General features: G+C 46.6%; 1 protein-coding gene across 2 annotated transcripts in view; it reads right to left on the bottom strand.

Annotated features, from left to right (window-relative positions):
• mindy4 (MINDY lysine 48 deubiquitinase 4) overlaps positions 1–18,457 on the bottom strand; it is a 163,955-nt gene that overhangs the window by 60,898 nt on the left and 84,600 nt on the right. For both annotated transcript variants that reach the window (XM_078426293.1, XM_078426303.1), the window contains exons 9-12: positions 13,255–13,346; positions 9,031–9,150; positions 6,482–6,545; positions 4,688–4,753 (exon numbers count right to left, since the gene is read on the bottom strand). In XM_078426293.1, the coding sequence (XP_078282419.1) occupies positions 4,688–4,753; positions 6,482–6,545; positions 9,031–9,150; positions 13,255–13,346 (342 nt within the window). The remainder of the gene's footprint in view (positions 1–4,687; positions 4,754–6,481; positions 6,546–9,030; positions 9,151–13,254; positions 13,347–18,457) is intronic.

Genomic DNA, 18,457 nt, shown 5'->3' with positions numbered 1-18,457 from the left:
GCAGAACCCACTGTGCTATTGGTATTGTACAGGTATGTACGTTAATTGGCTTGGTAAATGTAAAAATTGTCCCTAGTGGGTGTAGGATGGTGTTAATGCAGGGATCGCTGGTCAATAGACAATAGGCAATAGGTGCAGGAGGATGCCATTCGGCCCTTCGAGCCAGCACCGCCATTCAATGTGATCATGGCTGATCATTCTCAATCAGTACCCCGTTCCTGCCTTCTCCCCATACCCCCTGACTCCGCTATCCTTAAGAGCTCTAACTAGCTTTCTCTTGAATGCATTCAGAGAATTGGCCTCCACTGCCTTCTGTGGAGTTTTTCCCCATCTCAGGTCTAAATGGCCTACCCCTTATTCTTAAACTGTGGCCCCTTGTTCTGGACTCCCCCCCAACATTGGGAACATGTTTCCTGCCTCTAACGTGTCCAACCCCTTAATAATCTTATACGTTTCGATAAGATCTCCTCTCATCCTTCTAAATTCCAGTGTATACAAGCCTAGTCGCTCCAGTCTTTCAACAAATGACAGTCCCGCCATTCTGGGAATTAACCTAGTAAACCTACGCTGCACACCCTCAATAGCAAGAATATCCTTCCTCAAATTTGGAGAACAAAACTGCACACAGTACTCCATGTGCGGTCTCACTAGGGCCCTGTAAAACTGCAGAAGGACCTATTTGCTCCTATTCTCAACTCCCCTTGTTATGAAGGCCAACATTCCATTGGCTTTCTTCACTGCCTGCTGTACCTGCATGCTTCCTTTCAGTGACTGATGCACTAGGACACCCAGATCTCGTTGTACGTCCCCTTTTCCTAACGTGACACCATTCAGATAATACTCTGCCTTCCTATTCTTACCACCAAAGTGGATAACCTCACACTTATCCACATTAAACTGCATCTGCCATGCATCCGCCCACTCACACAACCTGTCCAAGTCACCCTGCAACCTCAAAGCATCTTCCTCACAGTTTACACTACCACCCAGCTTTGTATCATCTGCAAATTTGCTAATGGTACTTTTAATCCCTTCATCCAAGTCATTAATGTATATTGTAAATAGCTGCGGTCCCAGCACCGAGCCTTGCGGTACCCCACTAGTTACTGCCTGCCATTCTGAAAGGGACACATTTATCCCCACTCTTTGCTTTCTGTCTGTCAACCAATTTTCTATCCATGTCAGTACCCTACCTCCAATACCATGTGCTCTAATTTTGCCCACTAATCTCCTATGTGGAATCTTGTCAAAGGCTTTCTGAAAGTCAAGGTACACCACATCCACCGGCTCTGCCCTGTCAATTTTCCTAGTTACATCCTCAAAGAATTCCAGAAGATTAGTCAAGCATGATTTCCCCTTCGTAAATCCATGCTGACTCGGAACAATCCTGTTACTACTATCCAAATGCTCTGCAATTTCGTCTTTTATAATTGACTCCAGCATCTTCCCCACCACTGATGTCAGACTAACTGGTCTATAATTTCCCGTTTTCTCTCTCCCTCCTTTCTTAAAAAGTGGGACAACATTAGCTACCCTCCAATCCACAGGAACTGATCCTGAATCTATAGAACATTGGAAAATGATCACCAATGCGTCCACAATTTCTAGCGCCACCTCCTTAAGTACTCTGGGATGCAGACCATCAGGCCCTGGGGATTTATCAGCCTTCAGTCCCATCAGTCTACCCAACACCATTTCCTGCCTAATGTGGATTTCCTTCAGTTCCTCCGTCACCCTAGGATCTCTGGCCACTAGAACATCTGGGAGATTGCTTGTATCTTCCTTAGGGAAGACAGATCCAAAGTACCGGTTCAACTCGTCTGCCATTTCCTTGTTCCCCATAATAAATTCCCCCGCTTCTGTCTTCAAGGGACCCACATTTGCCTTGACTATTTATTTCCTCTACATACCTAAAAAAGCTTTACTATCCTCCTTTATATTATTAGCTAGTTTACCCTCGTACCTCATCTTTTCTCCCCTTATTGCCTTCTTAGTCATCTTCTGTTGCTCTTTAAAAGTTCCAATCCTCTGGCTTCCCACTCTTCTTTGCTTTGTTGTACTTCTTCTCTTTTATTTTTATGCTGTCCTTGACTTCTCTTGTCAGCCACGGGTGCCTCTTACTCCCCTTGGAATCTTTCCTCCTCTTTGGGATTAATTGATCCTGCAACTCCTGCATTATTCCCAGGAATACCTGCTATTGCTGTTCCACCGTCTTCCCTGCTAGGGCCTCCTTCCAGTCAATTCTGGCCAGCTCCTGTCTCATGCCTCTGTAATCCCCTTTGCTATACTGTAATACAGACACTTCCGATTTTCCCTTCTCCCTCTCAATTTGTAGAGTAAAACTTATCATATTGTCATCACTGCCTCCTAATGGCTCTTTTACCTCGAGTCCCCTTATCAGATCAGGTTCATTACACAACACGAACCCGGTGGGCCGAAGGGCCTGTTTCCGCACTGTATCTCTAAACTTAACTAAACGAAATGGCTGCATTCTGTGCTGCAGATTTCAAGTAGATTTGAAATGGGAACATTTTTTTTCTGCAAAGTTCCTTGTGAAAGTAAAATCAGGCAAAATAATCATGCAAGCCACATAACACCCAGCTTAATATTGATGACAGGAACATCAAGACAGCACACACAGTGGGGTCTGTGCTCCACAATAAACATGACACACAACAATACGAGAGCTTGGCTCTTGTAGTGTTTACCGCAAGCAGTGCGCTAGGTAATCTGATGCAATCACACTGATAACCCAGTGTCTCTGCCGTGTGAGGGAACAGCATTCTTCCAAGAATAACTACATGCTTCTGGAATGCCCGCATCTCTTACTTTCCAGTAGTACAACCAACTCATTAAAATGCAAGCAAACACACTTCAACCAGAATCACTGATGATGGAAAATGCTCGGCAGAACTCACTGTGGTATTGGTATTGATGTGTGCCATGTCTATTGTGGAGCACAGACCCCACTCCATCACTCTCATTGACATTAAACTAGGTGTTACGTGGTTTGCCTGATTATTTTGCCTGCTTTTTTTAGGAATTTCTGCAGAGAAGGGGCAGCACAGAGGTAGAGTTGCTGCCTTACTGCGCCAGAGACCTGGGTTCGATCCTGACTATGGGTGCTGTATGTACGGAGTTTGCACATTCTCCCTGTCACTGCGTGGGTTTTCACCGGGTTTCCTCCCACACTTCGAAGTCGTGCAGGTTTGCAAGTTAATTGGCTTTGGTAAAATTGTAAATTGTTCCTAGTGTGTAGGATAGTGCGAGTGTACAGTGTGATCGCTGGTCGACGAAGGGCTCTTTCGGTGTTCGATCTCTAAAGACTAAAAGATGTTTCCAATTCAAGGCACATCAAAGTCTGTAACTCTGAAGGCAGCCATTTGCAAATAAACCACGAGGAAGGCCCACCGCCGGCTATGGGAGTCAAGATCGTCCCATCAACGGAAGGTTCGAGGCCCCCGACTGCTGGAGGACAAAGAAGGGAGGGAGTGAACTTTTTTCGCCTTCCATCACAGTGAGGAATGTGGAGGAGTCACTGTGGTGGATGTTCATGTTAAAATGTATTTTGTGTGTCCTGTTGCTTTTTATTGGTATGACTGTATGGCAAATGAAGTTCCTCGTATGTTGCAAAACATGCTTGGCTGATAAAGTATGATTGTGATTGTGAGTGTGAAGAAATTCTAAGCCTACCTCAAGAAATGAAAATCTAACGACAATGCGACAAAGCAAAATGCCCTTGCAACTTCACAGCCAACTGAAGGATGGGTTACCAAAGGCAATTCAGGAAAAGAGAGGTGCAGAGATGTTTAGTTTAGTTTATTATTGTCACCTGAACCGAGATACAGCTAAAAGCTTGTTGTTGCATGCTATCCAGTCAGTGGAAACCACACATGATTACAATCAGGGTGTCCACAGTGTACTTATCACGTTCAGTGCAAGATAAAGTCCAGTCAAGTCCATTAAGCAAAGTTTGAAGGTCTCCGATCAAGTAGATGGGACGTCAGAACCAACGTTCTCTGGTTGGTTGCGAGAATTCCAGATCTTGGGGGATCATGGGCACAGCCCTGAAGCATGAGTTGAAGTGAAAGGGAGACTCACGAGATTAGCATCTGAAGACCAATGTTTAGTTTAGTTTAGAAATACAGCGTGAAAACAGGCCTTGAGTCGCCACCAACCAGCGATCACCCGTACACTAGTTATATCTTACACACGACGGAAAATTTACAGAAGCCAATTAACCTATGTCTTTGGATTATGGTAGGAAACCGGAGAAATCTCATATGGTCACAGGGAGAACTTGCAAACTCCGCACAGATAGCACCCGAGGTCAGGATCGTACCCTGGTCTCTGGCACTGTGTTAGCAACTCTATCGCCGCGCAACGGTGAGTTCTGTGTGTTGTTGGAATGAAGAAGGAGCGATGCTTTAGAGAATCCTGAAAGCCATTGGTAGCCCGGAAACTGATTTCGGCAGGGATCCTGGGTGAGGCTGATGAAGCTGGCTTATAGGCAGCAATTTTTAAATCAGCTCAAGTTTCTAAATGCTTTATGAGCCCCCTGTAAGACACCCTAAACTTGAAACCATCTTTTACGCACCACATTGAATGAATGTTGGGCAATTCTCGCAATTATTTTGGTTTAATTTAAAGTGCTCAGGAAGACAAATCAAAAATAGACAGTTCAAACCTGGCCAACATTTTGCTGTAGAAAAGTGGTCAGATCTTTGAAGTTTGTCAGCGTATTCAATATAATCTGAAAGGGAACAAATACAACTTATTACTCCAATAGAATAAGTTCGGAATGGTTAGAAAAAAAGCTTTTCAAATAGTTGTGATCAATCTCACTCTTGAGTGATTAAATTTAACACTGTGTATTACTAATTTCAGTAACAGAATCTTTTACTGCACGTCTGCAAATGCCAGGTGTTTAACATTGGTCTGTTCACAAGCAAATTCCATTTCACAACCTTGGGATGGAATTCAAAATACTCAATCTGCACCAAAATCTATCTGGGGAGAGAGGTGGTGGGGCCTGGATAGCGTGAACGTGGAGAGGATGTTTCCACTCGTGAGAGAGAGGAGGAGCAGAGGCCGCAGCCTCAGAATAAAAGGACGTACCTTTAGAAAGGAGATGAGGGGGAATTTCTTTGGTGAGAAGGTGGTGAGTCTATGGGATTCATTGTCACACACGGCTGTGGAGACTGTCAAAGGCGGAGATTAACAGATTCCCGATTTGAAGGGTTGTCACTGGTTCTGGGGAGAAGGCAGGAGAATGGGGTTGAGAGGGAATGATAGATCAGCCACGATTGAATGATGGAGTAGATTCGATGGGCCAAATGGCCTAATTCTGTTCCGAGAACTCATGGGTTTATGAGCCAGGAGGTTCAGATGAGGAAACAAAGAACTGCAGATGCTGATTTACAAATGAGGATAGAAAGTGCTGAGCACCTCAACGAGCCAGGCAACATCACAGAACATGGAAGCCTGTGTTTCACATCTGATCCAAATGACAATAGCTCTGCTGACCTCAATGCTGCTTTGGAGTGCTGGCTTTGAGTTCAGATCTCTAGGTTGGGATAACTACCTGACCACCTGGTTTAAGGGGTGAGATGGCCACCCTAAAACAGTCACACAACACGGAAACAGGCCTTTCAGACCAAGCTGCCCCATCTATACTAGTCCCACCCGCCCGCGATTGGTGCCCATCCCTCTACAAACCTTTCCTAGCCATGTACCTCTAATAATGTCTATCAAATGGTGTTAGAGTATCTGCCTCAACTACCTCCTCTAGCAGCTCGTTTGATATACCCACCACTCTCTGTGTGGAAAAAGTTGCCCCTCATATTCCTATTAAAACTTTCCTCTCTCCCCTTAAACCTATGTCCTCTGGTTCTTGATTCCCCTACTCTGGGTAAAAGACTCTGTGCAACTATTCTACACATTCCCTTCATGATCTGATAAATCTCTACAAGATCACCCCTAAAAGGGAACAGTGAGATGTCCGTCCAGCCCTGGGCGGGTGTGGTTTCTGGTTGCGGGTACAGTCAGCATGGTCATTATTGAAGGTAGACACAAAATGCTGGAGTAACTCAGCAGGTCAGGCAGCATCTCTGGAGGAATGGGTGACGTTTCGGGTCGAGACCCGTCTTCAGACTGTCGTAGAGTCGGAAGGCAGGAGGAATCACAGAGGGGGAGCAGAGAGAGGGGATGTTGCAGAACTCTCATCGAAGAGAGGAGGAGTACTTCTTCAAAGTAGACATACCTTCTGAAGAAGGGTCTCGACCCAAAACGTCACCCATTCCTTCTCTCCAGAAATGCTGCCTGACCCCCTGAGTTAATCCAGCATTTTGTGTCTACCGTCAGTTTAAACCAGCATCTGCAGTTTTCATTCCCTGGTTACTATTGAAATTGCTTTTACCACCCTCACATATGCCAATGCCTTTCCTTCAGAAAAATATTTAAATCTGCAAAGGAGACATACCGTTTCGACAGTCCCATCAGCTTTATATTTTCCTGCTGGGATAAACTGTTGTCTTCCTGTTGACCTGGAACGCAAGGTCATATGTGTAAACTGGCATGCCGTGGGCAACTATTCTTGGATGGGGATTGGTGTACAGTTGGCGATGGCCAACTCATTCACACAGACGTACACACAGCCACAAACACATAAACACACACATCCATTCAAATAGAGCACACACACACATCCATTTACACGGTGCCATATACACACATAAAGAGCCACATGCACACACTCACACCCTCCCATTCACACAAATCGACATACACACATAAGCCCATTCACACAGAGCGACATAAACACACGCCCATTCATACGGAGCCACACACACACCCTTCCATTCTCATAAGGCAACATACACACACACTGTCCCATTCAAACAGAGCCATGTACACACACCATCCCATTCATAGAGCCACACACACACCATCCCATTCATACAGAGCACACACACACACCATCCCATTCTCTTAGAGCCACACACACACAAACATCCCATTCATACCGAGCCACACGCACACACACCCTCCCATTCTCATTCTCAGGGAGGAGCCAGCGCTGCCGTCGCAGCTGCGGCTTGCCTACAGTCCGTCTGTCTTTTGTGTTTTTTGTTGTTTTTGTCTCAATTGTAGTGTTAATATGATGTAGTGTTGTATGTTATGTTTTGGGGGGGGGGTGGGAGGGAACGGGAACTGTAACTGTAACATTCTCTCTCCAGAACGGAGACGCGACCTTTGTTCTGTATCGTGTCTCCGTTCCCGTTGCGGCCTACCACCGGCCATGCACCTGGGACCACCTGGGTCTCTGGTTCGCAGAGCCCGCGGTCCGGACTCACCACCTGCGGCGCTGGCTGCCTGCGAATGCTGCGGGAACGGCTGCGACTCGTCTCCGGAGGCTCCGGCGCGGGCCGCGTGGACGTCGGAAGGGGCCGACATCGGGAGCTCCGGCAGCGGCAGAGGCAACGTGTCCGCCCGCCCCGAATCGCGGGGCTTGGGTCGGCCCGCCACGGACCTTTCACCATCCGGCGCGGCCTGAAATAGGCCGCGGGATTTTTTCACCGCCCAGCGGGGGCTTCAATATCGGGAGCCCCGACCGCCCCGACGTGGCAACTCCAACAGCCTGACCGCGGGACAAGACGGCAGGGAAGAGAAAAATACATTCTGGCCTTCCATCACAGTGAGGAGGTACTGGAGGAGACTCACTGTGATGGATGTTTCTTTTTGTTTGGTGTTAGTTGTGATTGTATGTGTTATTGCATTTTTATTGATTAATCTTATTGGTCTTATTGTTCAACTGCGGGTAATGTTTCATTTTACTACACATTTATGTGTATGTAACAAATAAACGACTATTGACTATTGACACACACACCATCCCATTCTCATAGGGCCACACACACACACACCATCCCATTCATACAGAGCCCCCCCCCACCACACACACACACATTCATACAGAGCCACACACACACACCATCCCATTCATACAGAGTCACATACACACACCATCCCATTCTCATAGAGCCACACGCACACACACACTGCATTAGATACAGGTGGTGCCGCATGTACAGCCACTCACACATCCGCACCTGTACACAAACAGATCCAGACTCACACATAGTTAATGCCACACATGCAGCAACACAGACACTCACAAGCTTAAACACACAGAACGAGCCACACACACACACACACACACAGTCAGACCTACACATATACATCGATCAGCCAAAACATTATGACCACTGACAGGTGAAGTGAATAACATTGATTATCTTGTTACAATGGCACCTGTCAAGGGGTGGGATATATTAGGTAGCAAGTGAACAGTCAGTTCTTGAAGTTGATGTGTTGGATGCAGGAGAAATGGGCAGGAGTAAAGACCTGAGCGACTTTGACAAGGGCCAAATTGTTATGGCCAGATGACTGGGTCAGAGCATCTCTGAAACGGCAAGGCTTGTGGGGTGCTCCCGGTCAGCAGTGGTGAGTACCTACCGACAGTGGTCCGAGGAGGGACAAACCACAAACCGGCGACAGACAGGGTGTTGGGCGCCCAAGGCTCATCGATGTGCGAGGGCAACGAAGGCTATCCCGTCTAGTCCGAACCGACAGAAGGTCTACTGTGGCACAAGTCACAGAAAATGTTAATGGTGGTCACGGGAGGAATGTGTCACAATACACAGTGCATCGCACCCTGCTGAGTATGGGGCTGCACACGGAGGACCAACAGCATATTTGGCAGGTGGTCATAATGTTTTTGCTCATCAGGTCTTGTTTTGGCTAATATTTTGGCTGATCGGTGTATATAGCCATACACACATACAGCCACAGACACAGACGGGCACACACAGCACAGAGTATCTCCCCCTCATACATATACACACATACCCACACATTATTAGTAGACCTGCAGTGGTCCCCCACTAGTACCCTCCCCCAACACCCAGCTTGCATACCTTCAGTGGTTTCACCCCCACCCTGCTCCCCACTACCTGCTGGTCTACTCACATTGCAACCACAGCTCTTCTCCTGTCACCTGCACGCCATAATATGTCTGCGATGGCCAGCGCGAGACTGTGTGACCGCTGAGCATTGCTTGGTCGCAGTTCCCGGTGGGGCAGCGGGAGACTGGAGAAACAGCAATGACTCCTTCAGAACAACAAATAAAACTGCATTGACATAGAAAATAGGTGCAGGTGACCATTTGGCCCTTTGAGCCAGCACCGCCATTCATTGTGTTCGTGGCTGATCATCCATAATCAGTAACCCGTGCCTGCCTTCTCCCCATATCCCTTGATTCCGCTAGCCCCTAGAGCTCTATCTAACTCTCTTTTAAATCCATCCGGTGAATCGGCCTCCACTGCCCTCTGTGGCAGAGAATTCCACAAATTAACAACTCTCTGGGTGAAAAAGTTTCTTCTCACCTCAGTTTTAAATGGCCTCCCCTTTATTCTTAGACTGTGGCCCCTGGTTCTGGACTCCTCCAACATTGGGAACATTTTTCCTGCATCTAGCTCATCCAGTCCTTTTATAATTTTATAATTTTATACGCCTCTTTAAGATCCCCTCTCATCCTTCTAAACTCCAGTGAATACAAGCCCAGTCTTTCCAAACTTTCCAAACTTTCCCACCATCCCGGGAATTAACCTCGTGAACCCACGCTGCACTGCCTCAATAGCAAGGATGTTCTTCCTCAAATTTGGGGACCAAAAGTGCACACAATTCTCCAGATGAGGTTTCACCAGGGCCCTAGACAATTGCAGAAGGACCTCTTTACTCCTATACTCAAATCCTCTCAATATGAAGACCACCATGCCATTAGCTTTTGACATGTCATGAGAAGGAATTTCTTTAGTCAGAGGGTGGTGAATCTGTGGAATTCGTTGCCACAGAAGGCAGCGGAGACCAAGTTAATGGATATTTTTAAGACGGAGATTGACAGAAAGTTGATTAGTAAGGGCGTTAGAGGTTATGGGGAGAAGGCAGGAAAATGGGGTTGAGAGGGAAAGATAGATCAGCCATGAATGAATGACGGGGTAGACTTGATGGACCGAATAGCCTAATTCTGCTATGAGATCATCATTAAAGGAACAGCACTCTATCAAGGGCTATGATGTAAAAAGCCTAATTTCTTCACAAGGGCAATGGCTCAGTGGCACAGCGGTGGAGTTGCTGTCTTGCAGCGCCAGAAACCGGGTTTGATCCTGACTACAGGTACTGTCTGTACGAAGTTTGCACGTTACCTGTGACCACTTGGATTTTCTCCGGGTGCTTCAGTTTCCTCCCACACTCCAAAGACATACGTTTGAGGGTTAATTGGCTTCGGTAAGTTGAACAATTGTCCCTAGTGTGTCAGATACTGCTGGTGTATGGGGTGATTACTGGTCGGTACAGACTCAGTATGCCAAAAGGCCTGTTTTTGCGCTATATGTCTAAACTCTAAAGGCTCATTGTTGGTTATGTGTATTCCAGCAGTCATCTTGGTTGTAATTAAATTTCCTTATCACTACAAGGCTTAAATTAAGGCAATGGCTCCTTAGCAATAATGGCGTACAATGTTTTACGTTCATCCGAGCGGCACAGTGGCGCAGCGGTAGAGTTGCTGCCTTACAGCACTTGCAGCATCAGAGACTACCGGTGCTGTCCGTACGGAGTTTGTACGTTCTCCCCGCACGGTTTCCTCCCACACTCTAAAGGCGTACAGGCTCATAGGTTAATTGGCTTGGGTTTGTATGCTTGGTCTGTGTAAATTGTCCCTAATATATGTAGGATGGTGTTAATGTGCGGGGATCGCTACTTGATGCAGACTCGGTGGGCCGAAGGCCTGTTTCCGTGCTGTATCTCTAAACTAAACTAAATCTGAGACTAAACAAGACTTCATGTTCATTACAAAGGGACAGACAAAGAAAGAGTCTGAGTTTAGATTAGTTTTGGCCATTCGTCCCACCAAGTCCATGCTGACTATTGGTCACCTGCACAATAGTTCTATGTTCCAGGGTGGCACAGCGGCAGAACTAATGCCTCAACACGCCAGAGACCTGGATTCAATCCTGACTAAAGGTGCTGTCCATGTGGAGTTTGTATGGTCTCCCTGTGACCGCGTGGGTTTTCTCCGGGTGCTCTGGTTTCCTCCCACAATCCAAAGATGTACAGGTTTGTAGGTTAATTGGCCTCTATAAATTGTATTGGGAGTGGATGATAAAGAGGGATAACATCCATCCGCGAGTCACGGCGCCAGGCGGAAGAGGGCTCTGCCCGAGCCGGCTGCCTGCCCCTTTTCCGGGGTTACGTCCGCTCCCGGGTGGTGTTGGAGAGGGACTACGCACTGTCCACGGGCACCCTGGGGGATTTCCGGGACCGCTGGGCACCGCGGGGGATTGGATGCATCCTCGACAAGGAGTGCAAGATAGTTGTATAATAGTTTTATTGTTATACCTGTTATGGTGGCGGGTTCTGTTTTGGTTTTATTGTATTGTGTATATTATTTTAATATTTGAATAAATATTTTTGATTAATAAAAAAAGGGATCACCTGTTCACACTAGAACTAGTGTGAAGAGGTGATCGGCATGGACTTGGTGACCTACAGCCTGGCACGTTCTCTGGACCACCCACAGAAAACCCATGGGGTCACAGGGAGAATGTAAAGGGCAGCACAACATTACAAGGTGGCGTAACGGTATAGTTGCTGCCTTACAGCGCCAGAGACCCGGGTTCGATCCAGACAATAGATGCTGTCAGTGTGGAGTTTGTACGTTGTCCTATAGAGCTGCATGGGTGTTCCGGCCTCTTCCCACATTCCAAAGATACAGGTTGCAGGCTAATTGGCTTGGTATAATTGTAAATTGTTCCTAGTGTGTGTAAGACAGTGTTAGTGTGCAGGGATCGCTGGTCGGCGCGGACTCAGTGGACCGAACAGCTTGTTCCCACGCTGTAGCTCTAAACGAAACAAACTCCATGCAGACAGCACCCGAGGTCAGGATCGAACCCGGGTCTCTAGCGCTGTGAGGCAGCAGCTTTACCAGCTGCCCTTGACAGTAGGCAGGCAGGAAAGGGAGAATTTCAGAAGAAAATGCCATCCTCAACGGGAGCAGGTTGAAAGTGAAATAAAGGAGAATGGCGACATGGCAAAAATAACTTGTTTTCGAATCTTTAGTGAGAGCCCAGAACAATGAAGACAATCCTCTTCAAAAGTTAATTCCAGTCTGGGCTGCTCGTCAATGCCGAATTACATTCTGTTATGAATTTCACCCTGTGGGGTTGTTTTCAGTTATGTAACGTCTACTCCAAGCCAACATTCAAGCAGGGAGCAGAGAAAGTGGCAAACTCACAATTTAATTGAAATTGTGCCAACTCAGTGGGGTCATGATGTGACAATCTTCAATTCATTCAATTGTTTTCCAGGGACTACTTGGTACCAGCACAAAGATTCATAAGTTCATTAGTGTTTGGAGCAGAATGAGGCCATTCAGCCCATCAAGTCTACTCCACTATTCAATCATGGCTGATCTATCTCCCCCTCCTAACTCCATTCTCCTGCCCTCTCCCCATAACCGTACTAATCAAGAATCTATCTATGTAGCAAAAAAACTGCAGATTTTGTGAATAAAAAAGTGCAGATGCTGGTTTAAATCAATGGCAGACACAAAATGCTGGTGTAACTCAGCGGGTCAGGCAGCATCTCGGGAGAGAAGGAATGGGTGACATTTCAGGTCGAGACCCTTCTTCAGTCTGAAGAAGGGTCTCGACCTAAAAAAAGTTCCCGAGATGTTGCCTGACCCGCTGAGTTACACCAGCATTTTGTGTCTACCTAAGAATCTATCTATATCTACCTTAAAAATATCCATTGACGGCCTCCACAGCCTTCTATGGCAATGAATTCCACAGATTCACCACCCTCTGACTAAAGGAATTCCTCCTCATCTTCCTACAGAAACATCCTTTAATTCTGAGGCTGTGCCCTCTGGTCCTAGACTCTCCCACTGATGGAAACATCCTCTCCACATCCACTCCATCCAAGCCTTTCACTATTCGGTAAGTTTTAAAGAGGTCCCTCCTCATCCTTCTAAACTCCAGCGAGTACAGGCCCAGTGCCGACAAATGTTCATCATAGGTTAACCCGATCATTCCTGGGATCATTCTTGTAAAGTTCGTAAAAGTTATCAGCTCAAGCCCCCTGAGCTATGAATATTTCTCATAAAAATTGTGCTACCACACACACACACATACTTACATGTTTTCACTGCTGCTGCTGGTGACATCTTCGAACATCAGCTTTTGCAAGACGCAGGCCTGAACTGCAGCCAATACCCCACAGGGACCACCCTGCAATGATCAGAGAGCAGAATGTTTTATAAAACCAAAACAGAACCCACCACCATGACACAAGACAAACAAGAAACTACTATACAACTATCTTACACTCCTTGTCAAGGATGCATTCAACCCCCCGCAGTGCCCGGTGGTCCCGGAAATACCTACCCAGGGTGCCCGTGGACAGCGCGTGGTCCCTCTCTAACACCACCTGGGCGCGGACGTAACCCCGGAAAAGGGGGAGGCAGCCGGCTCGGGCAGAGCCCTCTTCCGCCTGGTGCCGTGACCAGAATGGTTTATGGTGGCAAACCAGACGATACTGGAGCAAAGCTCCACATCATACTGGTCTCATAATAACACAGTATTACAGCTTTATGAGTCAGGCTAATTGTCACATTACTCTGAAGTACTTATTCAAAAGGATAATAAAAGGTGAACGGTGATAATAAAAAACGAACTTTCCGAGGATGTTGCCAGGACTTTAGACTCTCTCGACATACAGTGCAGAAACAAGCCCTTCAGCCCTACAAATCCATGCCGACCAGCGATCACTCCGTATATTAGCACTATCCTACATACGAGGGACAATTTACAAACGCCAATTGACTGACACATCTGTACTTCTTTGGAGTGTAGGAGAAAACCTATGCACCCGGTGAAAAGCAACGCGGTCACAGGAAGAATGTGCAAACTCCGTCCAGATAGCACCCAAATCGAGGATGGAACCCAGGTCTCTGGCACTGTAAGGCAGCGACTCCACTGCTGTGCCTTATCTTTCCTATAGTAGGGTGAACAAAACTGAACACAATACTCCAGGTGCAGCCTCACAATGCCTTGTACAACATCTCAAAGACCATGCAATGTAGTCAGATTACTTCAAATACTAATCGAGTAACATAACCGCGATGCAACGAATATAAATCTGGATAATCTCACTTTTACATGGCTTGATCAACTGCCCCACTGTAAGGGAACAATAAAGAAGTTTTAAAAGCTATAACTTAAAGGACAATCCTATTCATGTCCAGCATTCTGGGGTCCAACCTCTTATAGGTCACATGCTGCTAATGCTAGTCACTACCCCACACAGGCACGAGTCATCCTAGGATCAAAGCGATTAGCTGGGATTCAGCCATTACAAGCTTGGTGCAGATTAGGGTGCCCGATCATTAACCGTCAGAATATTTTCTCTGCAGATTCTTTGGACGCCAAAAGACCCATTAAGCTCAAAAGTCTATGCTCCTTAAACACATTCCAGAAGGAATTGGGATTTAAAAAAAAATAAGGTTTCAAGGTTAGTTTATTGTCACATGTACCAATTAAGGTACAGTGAAATTTGAGTTACCACACAGCCGTACTAAGTGAAAAGCAACAAAAAGCAACAAGACACACAACCACATAAAAGTTAACATAAACATCCACCACAGTGGATTCCAGTGGAAGGCAATAAAGTTCAACCTTCTTCCTCTTTGTTCTCCCGTGGTCGGGGAAGTCATACCATCGGCAGTCGGGGCGGTCAAAGCCCCCGCAGCCGACGATCGAAGCCCCCATCGGGATGATCGAAACTCCTGCGCCAGGGCGGTTGAAACTCTCTCCGCTGCATGAAGCTCCTGAGTTGGCCTCTTCTTACCAGAGACCAGGGGCTTCACGATGAGAAAGTCCACAGGCCCCGCAGTTGGAGCTTCGATCCCCGGCAAAGGGATCACGAGCTCCGCGATGTTAAAGTCCCGCAGACTCCCGCGGGTCAGTCTCCAGGAAAGGCCGCCAACTCCACGATGTTAGGCCGCATTGGGGACAGAGATACGATACGGAAAAAAAACGCATCTCCGCCGAGGTAAGAGATTGAAAAAAAAGTTTCCCCCAACCCTCACACCCCCCCAACATGAAACAAACCGAGGAACACTAAAACATACTTTTTAACACATACCAAAAATAACAAAAAAGAAGAAAGAACAGACAAACCGTTGGCAAGGCAGCCACTGGTGGTGGCGCGCTACTATCTACCTCATTGGAGACCCGCGGACTCTCTTTAATCGGACTTTATCTTGCATTAAACGTTATTCAGGTTATTCCCTTTATCCTGTATCTGTATAATGTGAATGGCTGGATTCTAATCATATTTTGTCTTTCTGCTGACTGGTTAACACGCATCAAAAGCTTTCCACTGCACCTCAGTACATGTGACAATAAACTAAACTAAAAATGTGCATTTTTACAGCTTCTTACACACCCTGAATACCCCCAAAACTAAGGGCGGCACAGTGGCGCAGCGGTAGAGATGCTGCTCCACAGCGCCAGAGACCGGGTTTCGATCCTGACCTCGGGTGCTGTCTGTGTAGAGTTTACTTGCCACGGGTCAAAATGTTAAGAGGGCCAACTGTACCCAGTGTCTGTAGATGCTGTGGGAAGAGGAGTTGTGCACCTGTTGTGCCCAATTTCTGTCCTGAACAGTTGTGCTCTAATTTAATCATAGAACATGAGGGCAACACAGTGGCGAGGCGGTAGAGCTGCTGTCTTAAAACACCGGAGACTCGGGTTCGATCCTGACCTCGGACGCTACCTGCATGCGGAGTTTGAACATTTCCCTGTGACCGAGTGGGTTTTCTCCGGGTGCTCCGGTTTCCTCTCACACTCCAAAGACATGTGGGTCAGTAGGTTAACTGCCTTCCGTAAAATAGTAAATTGGCCCTAGTGTGTAGGATAGTGCTATTGTACTGATGATCGCCAGTATGCGCAGTCTCAGTGGGCCAAAGGCCTGTTTCCGCTCTGCATCTCTAAAGTCTAAATCCCAAAGATGTGCAGGTTTGAAGGCAAATTTTCATCTGTAAAAGCCTCCCTAGGGTGCAGGATGGGATAGCATAGAACTAATGTACAGATGACCGATGGACGGCGTGCACTCGGTGGGTGAAAGGGCATGTTTCCACGTTGTTTCTAAAACTAAAATTACCAGGAGCGCTCTTGAATCTGGTTCTTAAATGTTACTCTCGTAACCCCTTAAGTTTCTTATTATAAACAACGGCTATAATTTGTAGCATCAAATTCCATTGTCATGGCATGGGATTCCATAGGGTTATAAGTGTCTCTGGATGTATGTGAGGATAGGTGGTAGGAGCAGAAGAAGCAGATAGCTTATCTATTATTCTTAACAAAAACACCAGTCTTAATTTGACACTTTGCTGCTAAAAATGGTCAAACAGTATCAAAGAACAGAAAAAGCTGTGGGCGGTTAGGGTGGCACAGCGGTAGCATTGCTGCCTTACAGCGAATGCAGCGCCGGAGACCCGGGTTCGGGTGCTGTCTGTACTGCGTTTGTACGTTCTCCCCGTGACCTGCGTGGGTTTTCTCCGAGATCTTCGGTTTCCTCCCACACTCCAAAGACGTACAGGTTTGTAGGTTAATTGGCTTGGTAAAAGTAAAAATTGTCCCTGGTGTGTGTCGGACAGTGTTAATGTGCGGGGATCGCTGGTCGGCGTGGACCCGGTGGGCCGAAGGGCCTGTTTCCGCGCTGTATCTCTAAAACTAAAACTAAACTAAAAACTAAATAGGAACTCAATTTTTAAAAAGGACACAAAGTTCTGGAGCAACTGAGCTGATCAGGCAGCATTTCTGGAGAATGCGAATTGGTGACATTTCGGATCATAGAACAACTGTATTTTTATAGCCGTTTTCATGTCCTTTTCAAGATGTTCCAAAGTATTTTAGAACCAATTAAGTACTGTAATTTCAAAGGGGTGGTCAGTGCTACAATATAGAAAATACTGCTGCAATGCAGTTATGAGGAGGGGGGGTGAACCTGACAGATGTGTACGGGTGTATACAGAAGTACATGGACTTCTATGGTGGCGCAGTAGTAGAGTTGCTGCCTTACAGCGCCGAGACCTGGGTTCGATCCCGTCTATGGGTGCTGTCTATACGGAGTTTGTACGTTCTCCGCGTGACCTGCATGGATTTTCTCCGGTTTCTGCCCACACTCCAAAGACGTACAGGTTTGTAAGCTAATTGCCTTGGCATAATTGCAAATTGTCCCTAGTGTTGGATAGTGTTAGTGTGCGGGGATCGCTGGTCGGCTCGGACTCAGTGGGCCCAAGGGCTGTATCTCTAAAACTAAACAAATTTATTAGAGGTATAGATATGGCAGAGAGCAGGGAACTTTTTCCCATAGCAAGCAGGTCTTTACCTTGAGAATAGATTTCAAATAAAGGACAAGAGGTTCAGAAGGGAACCAAGAAAGCTTTTTTAACCCTGAGAGTGACTGAAATGTGGAACACCCTGCCCGAATAGGGTGATGAACCAGGTACTCTGAAGACTTTGAACTAATATCTAAACGAGTACTTAGATGGACAAAGCATAGAAGGATAGGGACCAAGTGCTGGTAAAATAAATTAGTATATAAAGGCCAGGTGGGCTGAGGAATGGTTGATGGAAATTAATAGAGAGAAATGTGAGGTGTTGCATTTTGGGACGTCTAACATGGGCAGGACCTACACAGTGAATGGTAGGCCTCTGCGGAATGTTGTAGAGCAGAGGGATCTAGGAGTGCAGGTGCATGGTTCCTTGAAGGTCGAGTCGCAGGTAGATAAGGTGGTCAAAAAGGCTTTTGGCACATTGGCCTTCATCAGTCAGAGTATTGAGTATAGTGGTTGAAAGGCATGTTGCAGTTGTGTAAGACGTTGGTGAGATCACATTTAGAATATTGTGTTCAGTTCTGGGCACCATGTTATAGGAAAGATATTGTCAAGCTTGAAAGGGTTCAGAGAAGATTTACGAGGATGTTGCCAGGACTAGGGGGTCTATAGGCAGATGTTGAGTAGACTGGGACTCTATTCCTTCGAGCACAGGGGTGATCTTATAGAGGTATACAAGATAATGAAAGGAATAGATCGGGGAGATGCACAGAATCTCTTGCCCAGAGTGGGGGAATCGAGGACCAGAGGACATAGGTTCAAGGTGAAGGGGAAAAGATTTAATAGTAATCTGAGGGGTAACTTTTTCACACAAAGGGTGGTAGGTGTATGGAACAAGTTGCCAGAGGAAGTAGTTGAGGCTCGGACTATCTCAACGTTTAAGAAACAGTTAGGCAGGTACATGGATAGGACAAGTTTAGAGGGATATGGACCAAATGC

The sequence above is a fragment of the Rhinoraja longicauda genome, chromosome 2, assembly GCF_053455715.1.
Source record: "Rhinoraja longicauda isolate Sanriku21f chromosome 2, sRhiLon1.1, whole genome shotgun sequence".
NCBI classification, from domain to species: Eukaryota; Metazoa; Chordata; class Chondrichthyes; order Rajiformes; family Arhynchobatidae; genus Rhinoraja; species Rhinoraja longicauda.
The sequence above is the reverse complement of the archived record's forward strand: the minus strand, read 5'-3'. Positions and strand labels throughout refer to the sequence as shown.